The following is a 26,299-nucleotide window of genomic DNA, read 5'->3' on the forward strand; positions in this document are numbered from 1 at the left end:
AACTTGATGGATGCACCCAGTATGATCCCACAGGGAAGGAGAGAGTGGGAGAACAGAGAGAGAATAAGAGTGAGAGTTTTTTTGGGGGGTGGGGTGCTAAAGATATTCTTCCCTGCTATGGTATTGTGATGTGTGTTTATGTTATATTGTAATGAACTGTGGGTTCACTTCATTGTCTGTATGTGGATGTTACTCTGGTACCCCACATTTCCATAGATTTCCATAGCCCTGCTTTTTGGACACAGTGGCTTCATTCATTTCTGATGACACTGTTAAAGGATTTTCCTCCGTGTTCCATCTATTGCACATCTGTTTAACTGATTATGTAGAAGCCTTTACTTTCATCACAAGAAAAAAAAGTTTACTTCAAAGATGTTTTTATTATCCTCATTGTCTTGCAGAGAGACGGAGGCTCCTAAACTGTCCCTGGAAGAGAAGGAGGAGGAGGAGAGACACCCAGAAAATGAGACCGAAGAAGGGAGGGGTTCCCCTAGAGAGTCTTCTCCTACCTGCAGCCTCCTGCCAGAGGCCGAGACGGCCATACGATGCCCTGTTCGTGTGGAAGAGGTAGGCACATGCCAACATGTAAACAGACCTGGGTTTCCCCGAGAATGTTTTTTTCAGCCCGGGGACGAGCAGCCAGGAACCAGCGGGCAAGTCATCCCCCGCCTCTATGCTGCAAAGCTGTGCCTGTGGAAAGAGACACACACATGCACACACACACACACACACACACACACAAAAACACACACACACACATACAATCTTGCACAATGCAAGATTCTTATGTAAAAATCACAAAGTGGGCCTGCAACAGAGAAGACCCATCCCCACTAATTGAGACCCCATAGATTCGCCCTATTTGCCCAAATTATTCTGGTATGTACACTTCTCCACTCACGGGAAGAAGTGAATCAAAACTTCAGAGTGAAATCCAAAGTGTCTCCTAACCAGCAGTGAGCAGCGCTCCGTCCAGAGAAAGCTGGACTCGCCAACGTTAGATCTTTTCCTCTCTCATCTCTTTGGTGTCTTTAGTATAAAGCATCAGAGACATGAGAGGTAAACATGAGCGTGCTGTGTACAGTTTACTGACATCACCTTACAAGACTTCTGGGTATTGAAGTGAGAATGCCATTTTCTCTGCTCCCCTTCACTAAAATGATCAGAGAATATACTGTAGTCGCATATGTGATGCATAACTCAATAGTACAAACCACTAGTGCACACATTTCCTAATTAAGTGATGAATTCCAAGCCGTAACAAGACCTTTGACATTACGATCAGTTACTCCACAATAAATGCTACTCCTTCACTACAGAGAAGATTTGAGAGAAAACACCTGTTGTCTCCCCTCCGTCTCAACACTATTTTTTTGTTAAACATGAACAAAGTGAAGTCACTGGCTCTTTGTGTGTCTCTAGGTGTTTGACGTCTTGCCGATCTATGGTCGGATGCAGCCCGGGGACCAGCAGACGGTCACCTTTACCTTCTATGGCCACGCCTACGTCAGCAGGGAGGTGGTGGCGCAGTGCCATGTGGAGGAGGGGCCTACGTATGACATCACACTCAGAGGAGAAGCCTCAGAAATCACCTACAGTCTTGACTCGACCCACATCAACCTCGGCCAGCAGGTCTAACCTTACTCCATAGGTGTTTTATATGCTTATATATACAGTATACAGTTGTGGCCAAAAATATAGGCACCCTTGCAATTACTTCAAATATCTCACAATTTTATCTGAAAAATCTTGAAACTGATAAAAAAAAATGGTTCAAGCATTATTTTAATTTCATGGTCAATATTACAAATCTCTTGTTTTTGAATTAGAACTTAATACATCCTTGTAAATCCAAAAATGAATAAAAATGGCACTGACAAAATTACTGACACCCTAGACTTAATATTTGGTAGCACAGCCTTTGTTCAAAATAACTTCGGTCAAGCGCTTCCTATAACCATGTATTAGCTTCTGGCAACTCTTTACTGGCAATTTGGCCCACTCTTCTTGTGCAAACTGCTCCAGTTCTCGCACATTGGAAGGGTTCCTTCTCCCAACAGCTACTTTCAGATCTCTCCACAGGTTTTCAATGGGATTTAGATCTGGACTCATTGCTGGCCACTCCAGGACAGTCCAGTGTTTTTTCTTAATCCAGTCCTTGGTGCTTTTTGAAGTGTGTTTTGGGTCACTGTCATGCTGGAAAACCCATGACCTTCGATGAAGACTCAACTTTCTGACACTTCTTTCAACATTGCGCTGCAAAATGCCCTGATAATCTCCTGATTTCATGATGCCAGGCACACATGCAAGGCACCCAGTACCAGAAGCAGCAAAGCAACCCCAAAACATCAGTGAACCACCTCCATGTTTGACTGTGGGGAAGGTGTTCTTTTCTTTGAACGCTTCACCTGGTTTTCTGTAAACATAGAGGTGACGCGCTCTACCAAAAAGTTCTACTTTGGTCTCATCTGTCCACAGAACATTCTCCCAGAAGGACTTTGGCTTGTCCAGGTGTGTTCTGGCAAAATCCAGTCTAGCTTTCTTGTGTCTCTCTTTCAGAAATGGGGTCCTTCTGGGCCTCCTACCATATAGCCCTCTTTCATTGAGTTGGCGACAGATGGTGCGGGTTGAAACCACTGTACCCTGTGCCTGAAGGTCAGCTTGAATGTTTGGCAGTTAATCGAGGTTCTTTCTCCACCATTCTAGAAATCCTCCTCTGTGATCTTCGATCAAGTTTTCTTTTGCGGCCACGTCCTGGGAGGTTGGCTACAGTTCCATGGGCCTTAAACTTTCTGATTACATTGCACACTGTGGATACAGGAACTCCCAAGTCTCTGGAGATGGACTTGTAGCCTTGAGATTGTTTGTGCTTGGTTATAATTTTGTGTCTGACCTGCTCAGACAATTCTCTGGTCTTCTTTCTTTTATCCACGCTCATTGTTGTACAAAGAGTGACACAACACAGCAGTATGAGCTCTTTTCTATATTCAAGTGGTTAAATTAGTGCTTTTTATATTGTAGGCATCTGCAAGTCACCACAGGTGAGGTCAATTCCACATTAAATGAGAATCACCTGACTGAAATCAGATGATTTCTAACACTTTCTAAAAGGCGCCGGTAATATTGTCCAGGCCATTTTAGGATTTCTGAGGAAAAACCTAAGATTTAATTTTTTTTTCCCAGTTTTTCTGTTTTGCTCCAATACAAAGCAAAGAAATAAACATGTAGACACCAAAATATTTGGTCTTTCAACTTATTTCTAAAAGAACAGGAGAGTTATTTGAAATAATTGCAAGGGTGCCTATATTTTTGGCCACAACTGTATATGTACATATATATATAAACAGTATACTGTATATGTGTGTATCTACTATTTGGTTCCGCGTTAGGTTTAGAATTGATTTTTACATTTTACAGATCACTGTTAAAGCACGGTTAGGTCTGGTCCCATCTAGACTATATCTGAGACCTTTTGACCACCTATAAGCCAATGCTTTGCCTCAGATCCTCAGGCAGGATTTATCCTATTATTTTTACTTTTACAATATATTGTTTTTACTCTCCATTGTTACATTTCTCTCCTTTTTGTCTTCTTGTTGTCCTGTTATCTTGTTCTTCTTCTTTGGTCACTGGCTGTCCGTTAATCCATGTGTCACGCACGATATCTCAGACACCACTGATTGGATTTTGACAAAACTTGGGGGAATGATGCCTCTTGCCACTCCGTTCTGGCATTTCCAAAATTACACTGACTGGCCCAAGGGGTGTGTGTGATATATTTGTAACTGATTGCACCAGAAAATCATTGGTGGGGGATGACATGTTTACTGTTGCCTTGTCTTGTTTCTTGTTTGTATTTTGTTTGTTTTTATTTGATTGTTCAAGTGTTTTGCAGCATTTTAAAGTATTTTGAAATAGTGCTATACAAATCACGTTTTATTCTTATTTTTATTCTAATTATTATTCTAATTATTATCATTAGAATCTAATGCTGAGTGCCGAATTGTAGGGGAAATGTTTGTATGTCATTAGGATACACACTGTATTTCAGCTTGTGTTTCACGGTATCTACTGTGGAGAGGGGCATCAATAGATTTTAGCCTGTGTATTTACACACTAAACAGGCTGGGGACAGCAAGGCACATCGACTTTGAAATGTCACCGTGTAGTTTTTCACAGTTTGGTCTTCTGCTCTCCCGCTCCCTCTTTTAGTATGCAAGCCATCCAAACCAGTTATCATTAATATTCAAAACAAGGACATATTGATTTTTGATTTAGTTGAAATGAGCGATTCAGCAGAACATTTCTCTGACCTTCCTGTCTGTTCAGCACTATTCTCTCTCTCTCTCTTCTCTCTTCTCTCTATCTCTCTCTCGCTCTCTCTCTCTTTCTCTCTCTCCCTCTGTCTCTCTCTCTCTCTCCTCTGACTCTCTCTCTGGCTTACTCCTCATCCGATCTTCTCTGGTAGTCAAGGATGAGATTTTTCCACATTAATCAGAAATTCCTGAATCATTCTTCCCCTCTATGCATACACTAAGTGACTAACTCTGACCTCTTCCAGATTTCCAGAGTATTGGATTTTATCTCTTTTCTGCCTCTCTTTTTGTCTTTCTTCTTGTTTGTGTCTGCCTATCTCTCTGTCTGTCTCTTTCATTCTTTCTCACCCTCTCTATCTCTGCATCTCTGTCTGAATTTCCCTTTTCTTTTGAAAGCTGTTATGGTATTATCACTGGAATAAATATTTGAGGGAGTTAGAGACTCCTGGCTTACACAGTAGATGTGTTAGGGCGTGTTCACACTTTTATGTTGAGAAAGTGCTGCCTGAAATGCATTTTGTGCTGATACAAAAATGGGTCACACAACACACATGACCCGTTGCAGTAGCTTCTACTATCAGCGAACAGTACTTATGGCCAACTCTAAGATACCAGAATCTCCCAAAACATAGCCAATGTGCTCCCATCAGAGAAATAACTACTACCACCTTCTCTGCTGGTACTTTCTATTACATTTTCACCCTGGTTGTCGTCGTAAACTGTCAGTTGCCTACATACTTGAAACCCTGCCTCTCCTTCATTGTAATTGGTTAGGTCACAATAAAGGTGCCGTGTCTAAAACGTTGAACTTTTCTCAACTTTAGAAAGCACCTAAAAAGATACGAGGCGAATTAGTCTTTTTCCAAGGCGATGACTTTCTATCCACCTTGCAGCTTGCTCGCCATTGTCTCTAATATAAAAAAGCTGCTGACAGTTTGAAAAGCGCAACAGCGTGGACACGGCCTTAAACTTATAATTCCCTCTCTCCTCTCCCTCTCTCTCCCTGCCTCTTCTGGTTCCAGCTGTTTGACCGTGTGGGGGAGGCCGAGGTGATGCTGAGGAACAGCGGCAAGGTGGGCTTCAGGTTCAGCATCGTGCTGCCGCAGGAAGAAGAGGAGGAGGCAGGGGGACAGCGGAAGGCCCTGGAGGAGGAGCAGCAGCCAGATGCAAGGCAAGAAAAGGAGGATGAAGGAAAGGAGGAGGGACAGGAGGTGTTTCCTGTGGAGCCCAGACCTGGTCAGCCCATGGTCATCCCCGCTGCAGTGAGTATAGCTTGGCTCTAGCCGACTAGGTGGCCATTTGACAGGAGATGTAGGAGGGTGACTTGGTGTGTGTGTGTGTGTGTGTGTGTTTTTGTGTGTGTGTGTGTGTGTGTGTCAGGGCTACGTCGAGGCCGGTGCGGAGCAGTGCCTGCGTGTGCTCTACCTCCCGGGCGTCCCTGAGGTGTTTCAGAAGTGGCTCCAGCTGCAGGTGGCTTTCCTACCACCGCAGGACATCACTCTGACCGGGGAGGGAGTATTCCCCAGGATCTGCCTGGACCTGCCACGACACCTACGTACGGATACACACACACACACACACATACACACGTATATTTAAGCAATAAGCCATGAGAGGCTGATTTAAATTGATTTTTATGCAAGATTTCTATCTAAAAATACACCTGTCTTATCAGCCTAAATCACAAAGTGCAGCTGCAACAGAGAAGAGCGTCCCATCCCCCCTAAATGAGATGGCATAGATTCTCCCTGTTTGCCCAAATGAAATTCTGCTGTTGGGTATGGTCACTGGTTGGAAATCTTCTCCATGCATAGACAAAATGACAAATCAAAACTTTAAAACTTTGGTACCAACACAGGGACCCAAATGCTCCCTCACAGGTCTCCCTACTACTCTCCCTGCTCCCTACTACGCCACCCTGCAGCCAAATATTGAAATACAAACACAACTCTTAATTTATGCACTGATTTGACGCTGTGATTCCCTTGCAGCAGAGGAGCGCTACAGTGAGGTGGTGCAGCAGGCCAGAGCAGCTGTGGAGGCAGACAGAGTCACAGAGGAACGTCTGAGCAGAACCACACTGGAGGACAACTGCATCCCCACCGTCAGTAACCAGAATAAAGAATACTGTTCGGTGAAAACCTTGTATCTCCCAAAACTAACTAAGAAAAATAGCCTTACTTTCAGATTACATTTGGATTTAATATCACACACTTTTGAAATATTTACAATGGGTTTTGAATTGGTTTGGTGGATCCTAGAATCATGAAGGTTACTCAGCATATACAGTATAGTAAAGAACCATGTGATGTTTCTTTCTAGTAAAACAAAAAATGAGTAACACTAACACATAGGGCTTATGAGGTTCACTCACTTTCCCTTTTTTTTCTGACCTCTAACATGAACTGTGAAAAATGTATTACAAAATGTGTATCCTTTTCTTAGATAAGGCACTGTTGCTACATCTCTAGTGTCAGTAACCAGCCTATTCTGCAGGGTTTTCCCTGCCTGTTATCTGGATATAGATTTTTCAGGGAGTCGAATTCTCCCAGACAAGTTCCACTGAATTATAATGGAAATTGCTATTTTTCTGCTTATCCCCTCAATATTTCCTCGTTTTTTATGTGTGTTGTCCAGTAGCATCCTTGAAACTCTTACGTGGCTGTTTTCCCTGACCACTGAAATGAAAATGTGAAAATTTCTTTAACACCAATGTAGATAAGGATAAAGTTTTTAGAAAGAGCTCTTAGAAAGAGTCTTCACAATCTTTGTGCAAAACCTGCCACACTAGCAACATTACCACCTTAGCCAGAGAAAACCCTGACCTCAGTGCCTTTCTATCTGTTGTTGTTATGGTGTAAAAATAAAGTAAGAGCTCCATGTTGCTCTGCTCAGTCAGCTCTGTAGGAGATAGTACTGACTGTTTATTACTTTCTCTAAGTCTTTGCATGTTTTCTCAGTAACCTTGAGTGTTTATCTCTCTCTCTCTCTCTCTCTCCCTCTCTTTCCTTCTCCCTCTCCCTTTTCCTTTCACTCTTTCACCCGCTGTCTCCAGTATGAGGAGCTGCTTCACATGGAGATTGAGAGACGGCTGGTCAAAGAGAATGCTGTCGCTGTGACCAGCAGTCTGCTGGAGCTCAGAGACTCGCCAGGTTCCTCTAGAAAGTGGCACAAACTCAGCAGGTATGCACACACACGCTGATACAACAGATGGTCCATTGACTGGACTAGACTGAGGACTGTGTGATTCTGAGTCTGGATTACTGACTAATATCTTGCTGGGTCAGTTTTTTGTCTGTGGACTTGTATTTGGAATGATGGATGTCATTGTGTGCATTGGTTGCTTTCACTCACGCCCCCTAGGTCAGTTAAACCGAATCCTTACTACAAGTGGCAGAAAACAAAATGGTCACCGGGTCACTGCAGATGGGAAGTGTGACATGAAAGCACAGGATTCAGTATGTTGGATGTCATTGTGTGTTAGTGATGCCTCATTTGCTCTTTATCCACCCCAGGTTCCTGCTCCCAGAGTATGTTTTGGATTTTGGCTATGTCATTCATGGCAAAGTCCCCAGCCACACTGTCAAGGTCACCAACACTGGGCCAGTGTCCGTGTCCTTCCATGCCAACCGCAAACCTCTAGCTGGCACAGGTAACGCATGTAAAGGTAGCAAAGGTAGCTCCTCCAATCAGGTTTTAAGATCAGAAATTAAGACTTTTAAATCACACACAATGGAAAAGGAAGAACAATTTTAAATGTTGTTGATTGGCTCAATGAGGGTGCTGCATCATTGGTAGGGGGCAGCATGTTTACTGTAAGCGTGTTTCTTCATTTTTACTGCCCCTTTACTTATTGATATCGCCCCATGTGTTCTCATTATGCAGCTTCTTTTCTCTTTCCTCTTCATGCATAACACTTTGAAACCATATAATGAAAATAAATCATGATAGTGTTATCGTTCCTTCCAAGGCTTCAGTACAGAGTTTGAAAAAGTGAAGAACTTACCCTGCGGCGAGACACAGACTTTCACGGTCAAATTTGACCCCCGAGGAGCCAACCTGCAGATGGGGGACATCAGCGTTGTCTTGCCAATACAGGTATTGTACATGTGCACATACACAAACATGCACACACATTGTCATTCTCTCTGCACCATCTGTGCACCCATGAAAGGATCACGTCTTCTTCTTTTTTAGATAGATGGAAAATTCCAATCTCCCTCAGTGACAAGCAATAATGTGAACTTGTTCTTCAGATTGGTGGTTTTGTTTTGATTGACAGGTGACTGGAGGCCCTATGGTGCAGGTCCGGCTGTGTGCGGTGGTAACCATGCCGGCCATAACTGTTTCCACAGATACACTGCAGTTTGACAGTGTGCAGTGTGGCATGTGTCAGGTATGTACATATGATTAAATGGGATGACAAGATACTATGCTGTCCTCCAAAGGCAAGTAGACATTACTGCTTTTTGCATGTTTTCAAGGTCAAAGGTGGCGTTGAATATTACGATTGCATGATGAATGCTATTTAATTATATATAGTCCATTTCTGTATCAGTAATACTTATGCTGGGGTATTTTTCTCACATTCACTACCCAGTTGCTGCTCTTTAGCTTTGTAGGGCAGTACGGTTCACTCATGAAAATCTCATGAGGTCAGCACATTAAAATATATAGTGCAAAAACTGCACATTATCACCATCATCATCAAAGTGCATACATGTTACATATATTCACATAAAAGTGAATGGGATCATGCTTATTGTCCCACATGCAATATGTTAATCAGAGATTCCTAGATTGGGATTATAGACTAATGTTGTTTATTGTTCATTATCTTGCTCTTAACATAGAAGATAGAATCATACTCAGTTGTAGCCACAAACAGCATTAAGAATGATTTTTTTTTTTTTTACCAGCAAGCACTGTGTGTATCCAAAACAAGATTATTTTGGGAATGTGAAATATAGGACCTTTGCTTTTATCAAGCTTGTACATTTGAAGATTGGCTATTTTGAAGGCATGTGTAAAACCCTCATTCAAGCCATAAATTTAGACTTTAGTTGAAATGGAATGCTTAAAATTTGCCTACTTCTCTAAAGTAGTCAGAACATTAACTTCAAACTGGGAGGGATTTAATGCTGGAGCAACATCAAGGCCATGTGTTTATTGAAAATTAATCCATACTGCTCTAGCCAAACAGACTCGGGTCATGGTAAAACTTAACGTATTCTATTCTGTATGCTATATAACCTTCACCACCATCAGGTGATGACGATACAACTGTTCAATCACGAGTCTGTGCCCTGCTGCTGGAGCATAGCCGAGGAGGTGAAGCCCTGCAAGAAGGTAACAACCAACTACACTAGTGATTTTAAGAGTTATGGTCTGCAGCTAAACGTGGGTTCATGGAAAGTTTGAAAAAATGTCCTCAAATAATTCTGGAAATATCGGTATCCAATGTTACAAACTATCTCATGTTGCCAAATCATTCCCAGGTCCCTGTGATGTAAGTTAAACTGAGTAAATTACAAGAAGTTAGTATTTTGTAGCCCAGATGTCAGTTTTGCTTACACCAAGGTTTGCAAAATCATTTTTTGGTGACAAAAATTATTTTCAAGGTCCCCAAAGAAAATATTTGAAACTACGAAATGACACCACATAAACTGAACCATTCCTGCAGCGATTTTAATTTAGAAAACTAAGGGTTTGGGATGCTTTCGAATAAAGATCGATGTCACAGCAGCAGCGTGAGATCGCCCTCCACACCCTCTGCCCTTGCTTTCACTCAGATAAACAAGTTCCTGCCTCTCCATCAGCGTAAGAAGGCCTTGCAGGAGCAGCGTCCCCCTCCGGTGGTGTTTGAGATGGTGCCCTCCTCCGGCCTGCTCTACCCCAGAGACCGGGTCAACGTCCAGATCAAGTTCAGCCCTGCGGAGGGCGTAAGGAGCTTTGTTATGATTTTAGAACATCTAAGAGGTGTTGATAGGCACGATGCAAAGCAGAGGAGCACGGCGTTACGTGGCTTATTGCGTTTAAAAAATGGTAGTAACACAGCATTGTAACAAAAAGAACACATCCAATAAATCTTTTATTTTTAAGGAATAATAATTAAATAATTATAATCAAAACATAATAATAAAGTATTCTTCTGCCAAACAATACAGTTCTAATACCATTATTAGTGATGATTTTTGGTCAGCACATTCATATGTAAATTAAGTGTAAAGCAGTCAACTGTGTATGTTTATCGAGTATTTCACAATGGCTTCAAATGTGACCGAGCCAATCAGAAATGAGTACTGGAGCTATGATTTTTATAATATAGTGGTAATTGGGGCGTTTTGACTGTGGTGTGGCTAGAAACCAAATTACGAAAATATAAGATATGACAAGATAAGATATTATTGATACCTGACGGGAAAACTGGGTCATTGCAGCAGCAAAGAATACGATATAGAAGAAAATACAACAAATAAAAAATATTGAAGATCAAAGATACACCGTCATTATGCTAATACAGAATTCCTAGTGGCTAGAAATAATTATCGCTGTGTTAGCTATTGACAGATTTACAGATGTGTATGTCATGCATATGACATGTGCACTGTCTAAAAGGTTTTCATTAAAGTAGCATGCATAAAGAAGAATGACAATTGTTAGAAAGTAGTGAGAAAGATGCAAACCCTACTGTGTGCGTCTCCACAGCGTGCCTACAGCAAGCAGCTGGTGGTGTGTGTGACCGACAGCACCCAGCGGGTGCTGATCGTGGCCCAGGGGCAGGGTGAGGAGCCGCAGCTAGAGTTCTGTCCCTCGGAGCTGGAGCTGGGGCCTTGCCTGCCTCTCAGCGCCGGGGAAGAAGCTGAGGTCACCGTCAAAAACCCCTGCCCTTTCCCCATCGAGTTCTACTGCCTGGAGTTTGACACACAGCACCTTGAGGATGAAAAGGTAGCTCTCTTTTTTCAAATTTATTTTAAAAAATGTTGTGTCTAATTTATTTCGTAGTACACAGTGGTGAGCAAGATTGGAACCATAACACCATGCATATTTTTTTAGGGTTATTCTGATGACATTTCTGATTTCACTGATAGTATAGGATTGGGAAGAGATAGGAAAGATGTGACGGGATGCAAGCAAGGTCATGAGCCAATGTTGTTGCAAGTACATATTCAACATAACCTACTAAGACACCAGGACGGCCTGGGAAGGTGATTGTCTCCTCTAGGCCTGCTTACATAACTTAAATAGTACACACACATCAACTGGGTTCCTTGAGCCCTGTCTAAAGTTATAAACCACTTATCCACAAGGGGGGAGCAAAGCCATTAGTTTGGAGTGAGTGACCCTGAGTGAAGTATTTAAAAATGCCTACTGTAGAGGAATGTCTACTTTTATTCTCCACATTCTCAAACACAGCCAAAAGAAAAAGTTGAAAAGAAGCTGGTATGTGCGTCCTTTAAATAATCCAAGAATGCAAGATGGGGAATATTACTCTCTCATTTTGCCCATGCTTCGATCAAGAGAGGTATTTCCAATATTTTTGAATGTCAGCATCAAAATTTAACAATTTCTTCTCAGACTTAAGCCATTTTCTTATGTTTACATCAGATACATACAACTACTTCCTTTATTTAGCAGTATTTGCATTTAGCGACTCTACTTGGAAAACATGACATTGCATTGGCGTCACGTTACGAAATTTGTACCACACATTTTGCTACGTACTGTAGTAAGAAATGCCCCTTGCATTGCCCTTTGCATTGTTGTGTCTGTTGCTTGCGTAGACCATGTCAACAGGCCTTCTCTCCGTTCATCGTTTCACCATAGGCCAGTGCCAACACCACTCCAACTGGACGTAGCATGATAGTGTGTGTTTGTTTCTGCTGTGAGATTCATGCGCCCGAGAGTCAGAGAGTTTAGTGTTAGCTAATCTTTCCGTCAGCCTTTCCTTTTTCCCTCCTCTTTCCCTCCCACGGAATAAAGATGAGATGCATTCAAAAAATGAACACCTTTGTTCACCGGTCTTCCCACTCCTTTCTTCTTTCTTCACTTGGCTCCTCATCTGATTATCCTCATCCAATTCTCCTGTCTCTTCCTCTCCCTGTCTTTTCCCTCCCTAATTTCTCTCTTTCCCATTGCCTCCTCCCCTGCAGATCCTGCGTCTGATGCAGGGTTATGATGAGCACAACATTCTGCTGCTGCCTCCCAGGGCACCTGGGGACACTCTTCCCCCAGAGCTGCTGGACCACTACAAGGAGCACTGCACCCAGCTGACAGACGACGGTAACGCCAGACCACACACACCTACGTTCAAATGCAAGCATGCAAGTCATGCGCCTGTAGGTGTGCCCATATGAATGCATGCACATACATGTTTGCAGATTTGTGATTCTGTTTTTATCTGATCTGCCTCTGTGCACCAGAGCTAAAGGCTGGCCTCTCTAAAGAAGAGGCATGCTCTGAGAAGAGAGACATGCAGGAGGAAGAGGACAGGCTGAGACAAAACATTGACCACCCACTGGACAGTAAAGAGGCGTCTCCAACTTCTAAGGAAGGAACCCCCTGCAGTAAGACCCTGGAACAAACTAAACTAAGTGAATACAACCATTTCAGAAGCAGAACTTGGCATTTGTTTATGAAAGTAGCCTTGAATGTGCTACTTTAGGAGAGTACTAAAGTTTTTTATTGTACTGGATGTAAAATTGGCACCAGACTGAATTAACACACAACACACACACACACTCTCCCCAAATTAATCAACATCCTCTGACATGTTCTCATCCGTCCCATTAATGCACAGTTGACTGACACACACACACTCTCTCTCTCTCTCTCTCTCTCTCTCTCTCTTTCCCTCTCTAACACTTGTTTTGTGCTTTTTGTCCATCCAGAGGTGACCAGAGAAGGGAGCAGTGGGAGTCTGGGGCAGCTAGAGATGACTCCTGTCTCCAGAGCTATTGCCCGCCACATGGGTGTTGACCTGTCGCCCGAAGGTCTGGCTGCACGCAACCGCCGAGGCATCGCTCTCATTGTCTATGGAGCCCCACTGACAGGTGAAACAGTTGACAACAGTCAAATCTGCATGGGAAACAATTGATTTTAAGAGAACAACATTTTAAGACTCATGTAACTGTGATTTAATCTGAATGACAGGCAGTGGCGCTGACCCCAACTACTGTGAGGCAGTAGTGAGTGTGAAATTTTAAGCGTGTGTGTGTGTCCTTGCCCTCCCGTCTCCAGGTAAGAGCAGCACAGCGGCGGCCCTGGTGCATCACTACGGAGGGGCGTGTCTGAGTGTTGACGCTGTGGTTACAGAGGTGCTGACCAGTGGCACTTCGCCTGTCAGCCTGACCGCAAGACAACTCTACGACCGTGCTGCTGCCGAGCGCGCTCAGAAGAAGGCCGAGGAGGCCGGTGAGCAAAAAATAGAGATAGAGAGGAGGACAGTGACAGGATTAGAAAGACAGAGAAATGCAGACATTTGTCATGCTGTATATTTATGCATGCACTAAACATTTTTATCGATTTTCACTCAACAAGCAATGAATAAAGGTTCAAATGAAATAAATAAATAAAAATATCCATGTGCTTACAGCTCAGGCCTTTCAAGATACCATGGGACCAGCACCTGTTCCCAGTACAGCATCTCTTGCAGCCCCAGCTCCAGCATCAGCTCCAGACTTAGTTACCACCGCTGTTCTTAGTGTGGAAGTCGTCGCCAAACCCACAGAGGACGGCTGCCACAGTAATGAATTCAAGGCTCCACAGAAGACTGAAGGAGCACAGGACACCGTTTCCCCGGTACATTTTCTCTTCAAGCCCTCTGGTTGTTGCCCTCTGGATGTTCTGTAGCTTCATGCAGGGCTGATGTAACCAGTTGTAGAAGTCCCACTATTCTGCTACACTGTAGCACTTCCCCTGAGAGCAGGTTTGGGAAATTCAAATTTGGTTCTCTCTTTAGCTGTCATGTACAGTATATAGCAGTTTTCAAAGCATTACAAAGTGCTTTTGATTTTGAAATCCAGTGCAATGATTTTTATACAGTCAGGAAAAGCTTGCTATGGATTTCCAATGGAAAAGGTGTCATTTTTTTCAGTTTTTGATGGTTCATTTACGTTGTTGTAACTGCTTTGTACTCCTTTGTCTATGCTCAGTCAATTCTCAGTAGGTTTAGGGGGGAGGCACCTACGGGGTACCTCATTAACTATGCATATACTTTCGACAAATCAGAGCATTTGTTAAAATCTTGGATTGCTTGACATCTTTTTGTCTGGGAAGTGGGTGTCTTTTAAAGGGCATGTATTTTTAATTTCCAACACACAGACAGTAACAGTAATATTTTGGGTAACCACGTTAACAGTACCTTTACAGTAGTTTAGGAAATTAGATTCTCATTGCATTGGACATTTAATAAAACAAAAATAGGTTACATTCTGACAAAAACAGGAAATATAAAGTGGAAAAATGTCAATATGATATAATAAAGAAATATAGTAAAGGAATTGTTTTTAATGTGCTGTTGTGCAGGAGGGTCGGAAGCAGCTGGATGTGATTTTGAATCAGGTAGGAGATGTGGCCACACTCAGCCGTCTCTTGCCTGAACAACTACTGGTTGATATCCTGGCTGAGAGATTGCAGGTAAGATGACACACTGTCTGTCCCACTGAGAGGTGGGGGCAGTAGTATATTTGTGTCACTCTCACTTCCAAAATTGCCAACACATTCTGTGTGAATCTGATCACAGAGATCTATCTATGAATACACAGAGATGATATAAAACAAATTATTTTAGTTAACTTTAATCAGTTATTTTTCTTCATCATTGTCACAGTTTAGGGAAGTTAAAGTCTTCTCATGTTTGCTCTCCTTGTCTTGTCTTTGTCACTGTTGTGGTCGCTGCTGTCGTCGTGGTGACAGCTAAGTGATTGTCACCGTGGAGTTGTGATCGACGGTCTGGAGTCTGTATACACTCAATCAGTGGCCAGCACGCTGCAAGTGGTCCTCAAGGCCTTTAACAACCGCAAACACATCTACGTAGTGAACCTGTCTGACTCGTACGCAGCTCTGAAGGCACGGGAGACAGCACAGAGAGAGGCCGAGGGTAAAACATGCACACATGCACTCACACACACATTGTTGATTGAAAATTGAAAAGCTTTGTTCCAAAATGGGATGTCTACCATTTGAAAAAGGCAGAGCTACTCTTATAAAATGATTGAAACAAATTATAGCAGTTCTCGGAGGACAAGGTGATAACAATTTTACAGATACAGATCCTTAATACTTAAGAGATATTAAACGATGAACTTCATGTAGTGATTTGAATGTACAGTATGTTGGGATAGATCTGGTGTGCTTATAAATTTGTGTCCTCTTTATAATTTTGTTATTCAGTAAGGTTGATGGCATTGGCCTGTGTGTGTGTGTGTGTGTGTGTGTGTGTCTGTGTGGGTACATGCATGCTGGTATGTGTCCCCCAGAGGCCCTGCAGAGGGAGGTGGCTGACAGGGAGGAGCAGTGGCTGCAGGAGCTGGACGAGGAGGAGTACGATGCTCTGCCAGAGGAGGAGAAGGAGTGGATCGCCCAGAGACACCTGGAGCAGCTCCAACACAAACACAGGTACTGACAGGAGGATGGGACAAAACACTCTCCTAGATGAAGCAACGGTGTAGTAGAATTAAGTAAATAAGAAAAATTGGAAGAAATCACCTTCTTTCTCTCTGTACTGTGATTATGTATACTACTGTGATGCAGCAGGTGCAAGGTGCAGTGTTGCCTGTAATTACAGCAAAGAACCTCCTGAAGGGTATTACTACTTTTATACAAAGGTCACCAATGCATGTATACTGACTGAAAAGTTTTCGTCAAAGAAATACACATATGTAGGAAAAAGCAAAGACAGATTCTGTACAGTCCCATGGTGCATTTGTTGCCATGATTCTGGTTTTGGAGGACAGTTGTTCCCAAATATTGATTAGATTGTCCTACTCAAAAGGAATAGTGTGTATCAATTTATAAATTGAGTGGTTATCATCTTTCAAACCAAGCTTCACTAAAATAGCTGAAATATTTTAAACCATTGAAATACACAGTATTTTTCCCTGTGTTTTGTGTGTATCTGCATCTGTGTGTGTGCCTGTGCGTAAGGGAGCTGGAGCGACTCATGAGGGAGCAGGAGGAAAAGAAGCAACAGGAGGAGATGGAGAGGCTGAGAGAAGAAGAGGAGTTGAAGAAGAAGAGTAAGAAGGGCGGAAAGAGAGACAGTAAAGAGGATGTGTCAGGGAAGAAGAGCCTGCTGGGAGGAAAGCAGGTCTGAGATGCACACAAGACATCCCATTCAATCCCTCTTCCTCCATCTATCAACCAAAATACACACACATATACTGTATATACACACAGTCTGCCAATCAGTGATCTTGGAATGTGTTTCCTCTCCTCTCCAGTCGGCAGTGGCATTGGATGGTCGGAAGATGTCTTTCTGTAACAACTCCAAAGAATCACCAACAGAGGCCAGAGAGCGACATAATTCCTATGAAGGTGCCAACAGCTACTATGAATCCCAATATTCTTTTATGCCTGGTATCTTAAATTATAGTATAAGATCTCAACATCCTTAATAAATAATGGTACAGCTACTGTAGATAGTTGTCTGACAAAAAGTCAATTTTAAAAAGACTGTTATGGGTCCTCTTTGCTAATACAGTGCTTCAAAACAAAGAGGACGATGAGGCACAAAAGAAGACAAAAGAGACCAAGGGACCACAGGCAGAGTCTCCTCAACCTACAAACGAGCTGGAGAAAGAAGTGGTGAGTTTACTGGTATGGTTTGAGTTGGCAGTTTTACTGATCTGCTGATTGGCTATCACATTGCAAAATAATTATTTAATTTCACTAAGGCGCTGCAGTGACAGTTTGGAGAAATAGATCTCAATTCTAATTTGAATGATGGTTACTCGCCAGCTCTATGGCAACTATGCTGCCGTGTGCAGGAAATTGCGAGAACTGAGAGAGATGGCCAGCCAGAAGAATAGATCACAACCTTTAACTGATATCATAGCTGTCAACATTTCTTCTTCTTGGTCCTCCTCTCATCCGCCCAACTCGCCCCAGCCCCAGTCCAGTGAGGACAAGCTGCTGTCTCGGTTCCATGCCTACGAGCAGGACCAGGTCCCGGTGGGCCACATCCTCCAGTACTGGGACCGGGCCCAGGGCCTATTGCTGGTCCCACTCTTCACGGATGAAGCCCCACCGGCACCGGAGGACGTCCCCCCAGAGAAACAGGTGATTTCGCTGACTCCAAAAATACTACTCTCTTCATCAAGAGGGTTGGTGCTCAGGTAAATTGTTGCTGTCAATGGCATTTTCTCTAAAATCTACATGATTTGAATGGTTGAAGAATGTAATGGTAAGGAAAAGAGGGCCATTCCTCTTCATTCACCCTAAAAACTGCTGCCTACCACTGTGCATACCATTAACACATTAATGGCACAATCCTTCTTCCAAACAGAAACAAAATGGTTGTTCCCTACCATAGAAGGCTAGCGAATTGTATTGGAGATTTCTTTTTCACTCTCAGGTTGATTGCAGGGACACTGACCTTAATACAGCTGAAATTAATCAAGTTTACACCACAAACCATGCATGTTCTCATAAATTTGAGAGTGCACCCAGGTCTAGACAAAAAGATATAGGTATTTTGGTAGTACAGCATGTTTCTATACCCAGAGCGAAATCTAAACAGGCATGAAGTAGATTCCATCCTCCTTGTTGGCACAATTTTTTACATACACCTTACTTGTTAACTATAGCTATCTGCTTAGTCCCCCTTATTGCATTTGAATTAATGGCCCACAGACTGAAGAAGTCTTAGTATGACTACAGCTACAGTTTTGAACCCAGCGATCTTCTCCATCATCACCCTCCATACACAGACTCCAGTCGGCAAGAGGACCAAGAAAGAACGAGAGAAGGAGAAGCTGGAGAAGGAGAAGCAGAAGGCAGACATGGCCGAAGCCAAGATGGTGTCTCCGATGCCCAGCCAGATGCCCCTGGCAGGCGAGGGAGCCGTGGCAGGAGAGAAGGAGTCTCCCCCGGACATCGTCCCTCACATTGTACTGAACACAACAGGGAAACACTATCCCAGTGCCACCGAGCTGCTGAAAGGCAGCACCCTGCCACCACTGGAGGAGGTATGGCTAACACTCATTAGATTGTATTCTTCTGTTTTTGTAGTTAGTATGATCTTAAATTGTTTGATTTGAATGAGGAAGTCAAACCATGTCAACTTGCATTTTTTTGTTTTTTTCGTATATAACTTTCCCCTCATATTCTCGTCTTCTTTTATGTATTTGTTTACACTTTACACTTTTATTTCCCTTCATTGCCTACCCTCCCTCTGGAGATTACCTTCCTCCACTGGAGGAGGTAGACTTACCAACTAACTGTGGGATTCTGTCCTTTGCAGCTGAAAACTGATGAGTTAATTATCACTTCCAGTCACAACTGCTACCAATGTACCATTTCTTTTTCTTCTTTCAAATCTGATAAACTCCTCTCCTCACACTGAATAGTCTGGGACTTATGTATCCACCCAACATGTACTGCTTGGTTTCTCATCAGTCTATCTTCTCTTCCTTATCCATCTCCTCCCCTCCTTTCGTGTCCTCAGGTGTTGGATGGTTTGGGCTTGGGTCCTAGCGGCCCACCCATTCCTCCTCCCATCACCTTCTCCGTGGTTCCTTTCCCCAAGAAGAGGGCAGAGCCTCAACTGACCTGCGACTGTTTCACCTTCCTAGTTCCTTTGGGCCCAGATGAACATGTCGATGAGACGAAAGACGCAGAGGCTGAGGCTGAGGCCGAAGCACAGGCCGCACTTGCAAAGGTAATCAATACCCAAATTCACAAACCATAATACACAGATGTACACTTAAACACGCATGCACACACACACACAAACACACACACACACAGAACACAGAATTAGTATAAAGGATAAGTTTAACATCAATAACTCATTACCACGTTAATTTGCACACACTCAGTGTTTGTGTCTGTGTTTGTGTGTATGTGTGGGTTTGCTTGTGCACACTACAGGAGGAGGTGGTCGCAAGTCCTTCTAAAGGTCGCAGCAAGAAGGAGGGTGCAGTGACAAAGGACAAGGACAAGAAGGACAGAGAGAGTCAGAGGAGCAAGAGACGAACTTCGGCCAAGAGAGGGGGGAAGGGCTCGGACCTTTCCCACTCTCCTCCTTTCCCCTATGCCACCCGTCTCTCTGACTGCAGTGAACAAGGCCAACTCTCACAGCATGAACGCAGACAGAGGTAAGGGAATACGCATGCACACACACACTCACACTAACAGACAAATGCATTGTCTTGTATTATATTCTTTGCTGTGTGTTGCTGTGTTATTTCACATATGGCGTTGCTGTTATTACTGGTTGTATGTGTGCGTGCGTCCATGTGTGTATGTTTGTGTGTGTGTGTGTGTGCAGGCTTACAACGTTCCGCTGGGTGGTACCAGCCAACAGCGAGGTGGTTCTGAAGATCTGGTTCCACTCAGGCTCCCCGGGGAAGTTTGTCCAGACGCTCAACTTTGAGCTGCTGGGCACCAAGATACGCTACCAGCTCATCTGTAAAGGAATCTGCACCTACCCCTCCATCTGCAAAGACTACACGTCAGTCAACATCACATATGTTTACAATGAAGACAGAGAGGAAGGGAGGGAAAGAAAGGGGGGGTGTTACAAATATAAAATGGGTCTGTCTACACCAAAGTTAACCAAAATGTACATTTGAAGTAGTTACTCTACATTCCTTTAGCTGCCTTGGTCTCCCACAGCTATAAAAATGTAAATACAATAATTGCACTATTTTCCATATATCAGGATATGAATATCCAAATAAGAACCATTGTTAAACTGCAGCACCTACTAGAACTGACTGTGGAATGGGCCTAGGAGCAAACCTGGGTCTCAGAACCAATATCACCCTGACCCACATATCTACAAACTAGTCTACAGGAACACTGATTTCAAGAGTTCATTTTCAAAAAGCTACATATCCATTTTGGGGGAAAAAACATAACCCTTCAATAGCTCTAAAATATCCAGTCTGTAAAAGTATGAATTGTTATTATTAATTATTAAAAGTATCAATCAAGTTACCTGATGTGGTTTCCCAGGACTCTTTTTGCCCTGAATAAGACGGTGCCTCAAGTGAAAGAAGGGCTCCAGAAGACTTACGTGGTCAAACCCGGCTACTTCGAGTTTGGACCACTACTCTGTGGCAAGACCAGAGACAGGTGAGAGAGACGAGGAGGGCAATGAATGGTTCCAGTGTGTGCGTGTATGTATCTATGGGCTCACGTGTGTGCGTGTGTGTGTGTGTAGGTACAAGGAGAGGAAGTACCTAGAGAACACAGAGACGCTGGTGATCCACAACAACTCTGCTCTGGAGGCAGAGGTCCAGTTCCGTTTCCAGCATGACACCAAAGCCACCACATATCTACTGGACCCTCCAGCCATGACAATCAAACCTGACCAGAAACAGGTAGAGTAGGAGGCTAATCTGCTTGTTTTGCCTCTCTGTCTCTCTCCTAAATATTGTAGTGGCCAGTTTCTGTCAATGCCTTATGTTTAGTAGACAGTGTGGACCTAGCTCTTGAGGATCGTACTAACAGCAGCATGTGTTCATGTTCTTCTGTCCCTCTAGGAGCTGACAGTGTGGGCCTACCCCACCAGCCTGGGGCAAATAGAGGACAGTGTAGTGTGCTGCATCAAAGACAATCCAGAGCTGGTCATCATCCGCCTCTCCTGCTGGGGAGTTCGACCAGAGGTGGAGCTGGACTGCAAACACTTGCATTTTGACAGGATTTTGCTGCACAGGTACCAGAATACAGAAATCTAAGGCAGAGACCATCTATAATCCTGCAATAATCCTAAATGATTTTCACAAAGCACCAAGAATTTTGGATTTATGATACCCAAAAAAGTATAGTATAGGATGTTGACCCTTATCTCCTTCTCTGGGATGACCTAATTAAGGTTAAATCAGATTACATTTCTGTAACATTCCACTTAATTTAGGCATTTAGATTGTGTAAAATATGTTCTTTGGGCTTCCTCCAACTTGCCCCCACCCCTCTCTCTCACCTCACTCTCTTCTTGCCCTACTCTCTCCCCCCCTCTATCCCTGCCTCCCTCCCCCTTCTCCTTCTCTCTCTCCTTTCCTCCCCCCACCATACCTTCTTTGAACCTCTTCTCCAGGCAGCACAGCCGTAGTGTGACGCTGCATAACAAGACAGCTCTGCCGGTATCCTGGAGAATAAGGGGCGTGGCGGAGCTGGGTGATGAGTTCAGTGTGTCCCAGGATGAAGGCATCATCCTGCCAAACTCCTCTTTCCCCCTGCACTTCCACTTCAGGGCCATGAAGCCCCTCAACATCAAGAAGACCATACGTCTGGAGGTAAGATATAGGTCTGGCTGTTGTAAAGCTACGGGTCTATAGACGTAATAAGGATTTTGTCCCAGTTCATTGTACAACATACTACGTACTGCCGGAGCATACACAATACTTTTCAGTATCACACGTCTAAATTGATAATAACAAGACAACATTTTATTTTAAAACTCTGAAAAAATGAGGTATGAAACATTTTAGGAATATTATTTGAAAATGTCAGTTTTCTTTGACATCAGACCTAACATTACCATTCGGTTCAAAGGGATGAACATTAATTTGATCATTTAACATGTGATTTTGCATACGTGAGCCCTATCTTGATATATTTTGATACAGGAAACCATCCTCATGATTATCATGATATTGATTTCAACCATATCACCCAGCCCTAATTAGTATGTAGTGTGGCACTACGAAAGTTTAGGGTTTACAGCAGTACTCATCTAAGTACTCCTCCCCATCTTCATCTAACCCTAACCCTAACAGTACGGCAAAGTCTGACAAAGTATACTTGGTGACAAAGGTGGCCAAGGATGTCCTAAAACAGCCACCGTACAGGAGACCATTAACCTCAAGAAGAAGACTTCATATCAACTTATGTTTGATAGTTTACAGAAGCCCATTAACCTTGGAGGGCCATACGTTTTGAGGTAATAGTGTCGGGGGATTAGAAATATACACAAGGAGAAGTACACTTAAGTTTGAGAGTTTATAGAAGCTCCTCGATCTCAACAGAACTACTTTTACATAGAGGTAAAAGGACATGAGGCAGAGTTAGTTCCATTGACAAAATCAAGGCAAAAATAGATAGAAGTAGGTATTTCAATATCTATTTATGTGTGTGTATGTGCTTGTGTATTGTGTCTCAGGTAGCCGATGTGGAGAACATCCTTGGCATCGTGCACACTGAGAACATACAGATCACTACTGAAGCCTACGATGTAAATCTGGACATCACCTTTCCTAAAGGTAGTTATGGTAACAGCTCACAAACAAACACATTGTTCAAAATGGAGGTTGACAATTATGGTTAAACCTGATGGATTTGGGTCTGCCCTTACTTGAGTTTGTGTTTGATTCAGGTAGACAAATATTACACACACATGGAGACAATGCTTGTTCATTTTATATGAAGTTTATATAGTTTGTATTACATCCTGTTCCAGGGGCAGATAGCTGTCTGGACTTTGGGACCATCAAAGTCTTTGAAGATGTCAAGCTGTCGCTCAGCTTGAAGAACCACGGAAAATATGAAATATCCTACAAGTGAGTTAGAACTGCCAGGCCAATTCCTGAGTTACAGTATAGCAAAACATTCATGTATGCATAATTTGAGTGTTTGGCCTTGTATTCCATTGTACTTCAACATCCAAATGTTTCACTATTCTGATCCACATCTATTTGTAAAATGTTTGAATTAGCTAGCTGTATATTATACTTTGAATATCAGTTAACTGATGCTCTACTGTAGCCCATGATGAATACATTTCCATCCCTTTGTGCTGGTACTACTGTACTTTGTACTGGTACTATTGTTAATGGGGGACCCACTGTACGTACACTTGCTCACCATTGTTTTCCTGGCCCATTGTTATAAGAAATACTGATATGAATCATTCTATTATTGTTTCTACTACTACTTGTCATTCTTTCTCTTTCCACAAGGTTTACACTGGAGCGGACAGACCCATCCCAGCCAAACCTAGCCTCCATTTTCACTGTTTCCCCGCAGCGTGGCACTCTGCTGCCCACAGACAGGCCCGCCACAGTGCAGCTTCTCTCCAGACACAAGAAGGAAGTCTCTCTTAGAGAGCAGCCTGTCCTGCGCTGCCAGGTCTGAGCCATACGCTATTAAAGATCTAGGTGCAGGACATTCAGTTCCATGTTAAAGACAGAGTTGTTTTTTTTAATCTAAGAGATTAAAAAAGTGTAGAACTGTATGAAAGCTGCATTATTTACTGCACGCTGCATTGCATACTACCTATGTTTCAAATGGAAACATTTTAGTCTGGTGCCACTATGAGATGCTGACTGAACTTTGTCTGCTGCAGGTGATTGAGCCTAGCATTGGGGATGGAGGAGAAACCATAGCCATCATTCCCATCAAGGTTTCTATCCGGTCCGTCTTCTCCAGGTTAGGACTTGATTCATACTGGATCTCTTGGATCTGATATTTACCAATATTCAGAAGCAATATTACAGATCTATTTTTCTGCTGACGTAGATTTCATTGCATCCCTCACTCAACTTAAGCTTTTAAAGAACAGTGACAACAAGATTTAGATGTAGAGATTTTTAAATTCCATTTAAATAACCAGTTTATCATCACTTATCACTTATTATCAACACAGTAAGCTTAATTAATATATAGATATGAGCCAATAATGAGATTTGGCCCATACACAAATTACAATAAATTTCTGTCTGGCCCTCCTCCAGGTACAAGATCACACCCGCAAGCGACATCAACTTCGGTCCGTTGGTCTATGGCTGCAAGAAGACTCAGAGCTTTACCATTGAGAACAATGGAGTTTTTGAGACCCGCTTCACCATCTGCCGCATGATTAAGGACCTGCTGCCTGTCCCACCTGGGAGGCCAGGGTAGGAGATAGAGTCACACATACATGCAACCTGTACACACACACATACTAGGGCTAATACTTGTCCTAAAACCTGAGTTGGAACTCAACCGTAATTTTTCAAAATGTATTTTAAACACCAGAAATACAACATATAAACAAACCAACTCAGGTGTCATTGGCTTGATTCACTATTGCTGATTGGATACAAGTAGAGCAATGTCTGCTGCCGTAGGAGACAAATCACACATCAAAATGTAATACACTCTACAAATCACATTTCATTGAAGCATCATTGTGTTGCCAATCCCTGCAGGTAATTTTGATGATATGTACCACCTTGACTTGAGGGAACATGCTGTTTTCATGATGTGATTTGATTTTCATCAAGTGCTGTGATATGAAAACAAACTAATGAAAAACTAAACAAAAAAATATACTATAATAGGATATTTGGATCACTTAATTGTATATAAAAAATCACATCAGCATTCAGATGATGTAGGTGGTTTGAGGGCTGTGAGGAAAAGGAATTGCAATATCCAATCTTCAGACAGCCATAGTGCACATACATCTACACAAAACACACACACACACACCATCCCTCACCACCTCCTCTCCTCCTGGCCTTCTCTCTCCTCTGTCCCCTGTGTCCTGGTCTCAGGGGTTTAGGTCCAGGTAAGAGGATGTCTCGAGAAAGCCATTCAGGGAAGCCAGTTGCTATCGGTAGCAAAGTGAGACGCGAGTCCATCCAGAAAGACATTGGCATTACACAGGTGAGACACTACTAGTGGAGACAAATGTACATCGACAACAATGACAGTTTCTGTTGTTTTATGCAGTTTCAAAGGAGTGTGGGCATGTTTGTCTTTGAGAAATGGGGGGACATAGGAGAGAAGGTTCTGGTGGGATTCAAACTTAGGCCAGATTGGATATGTATGACCTTAGAAGTAGGGGCTTTTAACCACAGCACCATACTGTATATGGGTACACCACTAAATAAGCCTACCATGTTGTTCTGTGCCGTGTTGTTCTTTATTGAGGTAGGTAAATACAGTACAATGCACAGCAAGGTAGATTGTGCCACTGATCAGCAGGTGGCTTAACTGGTTTGACTGATTTCTATTATGATGTTTCTTGAAGCAGTTGGGGGCATGATGCCACAGAAGGCATAATACCTTGAGCAATTTACATGGCTGCCCAAATAATTTTAACACATTTTAACAGGGTGCAGGGTGTCTGCAGGTCCTACAAAAACCTTAAAATGGCATACATTATATTATCTAAACTCAAGGCCTTAAATTGTCATGAATACAGTAAAATATAGCATTTTAAGCCATGAATTAAGTTGTAGAGGTCTTCAAAATGTTCCTGGTGTGCTGCTTTTTTCTGGTGAGAAATCAGCCCAGTCATGCATGCCTAACCAATACTCTGTTAGGTATGTGTATATGTAGTTTTTATTTTCACATTTATTCCAATTGGTCTTATATTTTATTCTAACTGACATTAAAACATCCTAAGATGTCTTATGTTTAACTTGATGAAACTTGCAGACATGTTTGACAAGCTCACAAACAGAAACACACATATGTGCACTTGGGAGCTAGGTGTTTTAATTTTCTAGTATCGCTGCTATCAGACACTCTTTATGCATGTTAGCATTATTAGTTCTTATTTTACAGTCTGTTGACAGCAGAGACAGGCAAATGTGTAAAAATCGACATAGCTGACATAATGTTAAGCAAACTAAAATACAAAATTCACTGATGTTATGATTTGGTTCATTGAAAATTTCAAAAATACGTGGCTTGGATGGGACTCAATGTCTATCTGTATCATATCTTACTTTATGGCTAGCTGAAAGTAAACACTTGAGGTCATAATGAATCTATGATAAACATGCACACACACACACACACGTCTCCTTCCACCTCTCTCATTT

General features: G+C 42.7%; 1 protein-coding gene across 1 annotated transcript in view; it reads left to right on the forward strand.

The window, feature by feature from the left end:
- Window positions 1–26,299, forward strand: part of hydin (HYDIN axonemal central pair apparatus protein) — an 86,082-nt gene that overhangs the window by 41,144 nt on the left and 18,639 nt on the right. Inside the window, exons 25-63 of the mRNA XM_078283009.1 lie at window positions 402–567; window positions 1,423–1,632; window positions 5,339–5,437; window positions 5,543–5,578; window positions 5,697–5,871; window positions 6,308–6,420; window positions 7,372–7,499; window positions 7,832–7,968; window positions 8,287–8,414; window positions 8,599–8,712; window positions 9,585–9,665; window positions 10,109–10,258; window positions 11,025–11,264; window positions 12,470–12,599; window positions 12,740–12,883; window positions 13,208–13,369; window positions 13,557–13,762; window positions 13,917–14,117; window positions 14,844–14,954; window positions 15,234–15,417; window positions 15,797–15,935; window positions 16,464–16,607; window positions 16,744–16,853; window positions 17,020–17,123; window positions 17,277–17,597; window positions 18,248–18,505; window positions 18,985–19,197; window positions 19,410–19,636; window positions 19,810–19,992; window positions 20,499–20,618; window positions 20,707–20,866; window positions 21,029–21,201; window positions 21,583–21,781; window positions 22,648–22,747; window positions 22,945–23,044; window positions 23,444–23,612; window positions 23,830–23,912; window positions 24,218–24,379; window positions 25,022–25,133. Of these exons, the coding sequence (XP_078139135.1) occupies window positions 402–567; window positions 1,423–1,632; window positions 5,339–5,437; window positions 5,543–5,578; window positions 5,697–5,871; window positions 6,308–6,420; window positions 7,372–7,499; window positions 7,832–7,968; window positions 8,287–8,414; window positions 8,599–8,712; window positions 9,585–9,665; window positions 10,109–10,258; window positions 11,025–11,264; window positions 12,470–12,599; window positions 12,740–12,883; window positions 13,208–13,369; window positions 13,557–13,762; window positions 13,917–14,117; window positions 14,844–14,954; window positions 15,234–15,417; window positions 15,797–15,935; window positions 16,464–16,607; window positions 16,744–16,853; window positions 17,020–17,123; window positions 17,277–17,597; window positions 18,248–18,505; window positions 18,985–19,197; window positions 19,410–19,636; window positions 19,810–19,992; window positions 20,499–20,618; window positions 20,707–20,866; window positions 21,029–21,201; window positions 21,583–21,781; window positions 22,648–22,747; window positions 22,945–23,044; window positions 23,444–23,612; window positions 23,830–23,912; window positions 24,218–24,379; window positions 25,022–25,133 (5,992 nt within the window). The remainder of the gene's footprint in view (window positions 1–401; window positions 568–1,422; window positions 1,633–5,338; window positions 5,438–5,542; window positions 5,579–5,696; window positions 5,872–6,307; window positions 6,421–7,371; window positions 7,500–7,831; window positions 7,969–8,286; window positions 8,415–8,598; window positions 8,713–9,584; window positions 9,666–10,108; window positions 10,259–11,024; window positions 11,265–12,469; window positions 12,600–12,739; window positions 12,884–13,207; window positions 13,370–13,556; window positions 13,763–13,916; window positions 14,118–14,843; window positions 14,955–15,233; window positions 15,418–15,796; window positions 15,936–16,463; window positions 16,608–16,743; window positions 16,854–17,019; window positions 17,124–17,276; window positions 17,598–18,247; window positions 18,506–18,984; window positions 19,198–19,409; window positions 19,637–19,809; window positions 19,993–20,498; window positions 20,619–20,706; window positions 20,867–21,028; window positions 21,202–21,582; window positions 21,782–22,647; window positions 22,748–22,944; window positions 23,045–23,443; window positions 23,613–23,829; window positions 23,913–24,217; window positions 24,380–25,021; window positions 25,134–26,299) is intronic.

This window comes from Centroberyx gerrardi, chromosome 4, assembly GCF_048128805.1.
Source record: "Centroberyx gerrardi isolate f3 chromosome 4, fCenGer3.hap1.cur.20231027, whole genome shotgun sequence".
Taxonomy (NCBI): domain Eukaryota; kingdom Metazoa; phylum Chordata; class Actinopteri; order Beryciformes; family Berycidae; genus Centroberyx; species Centroberyx gerrardi.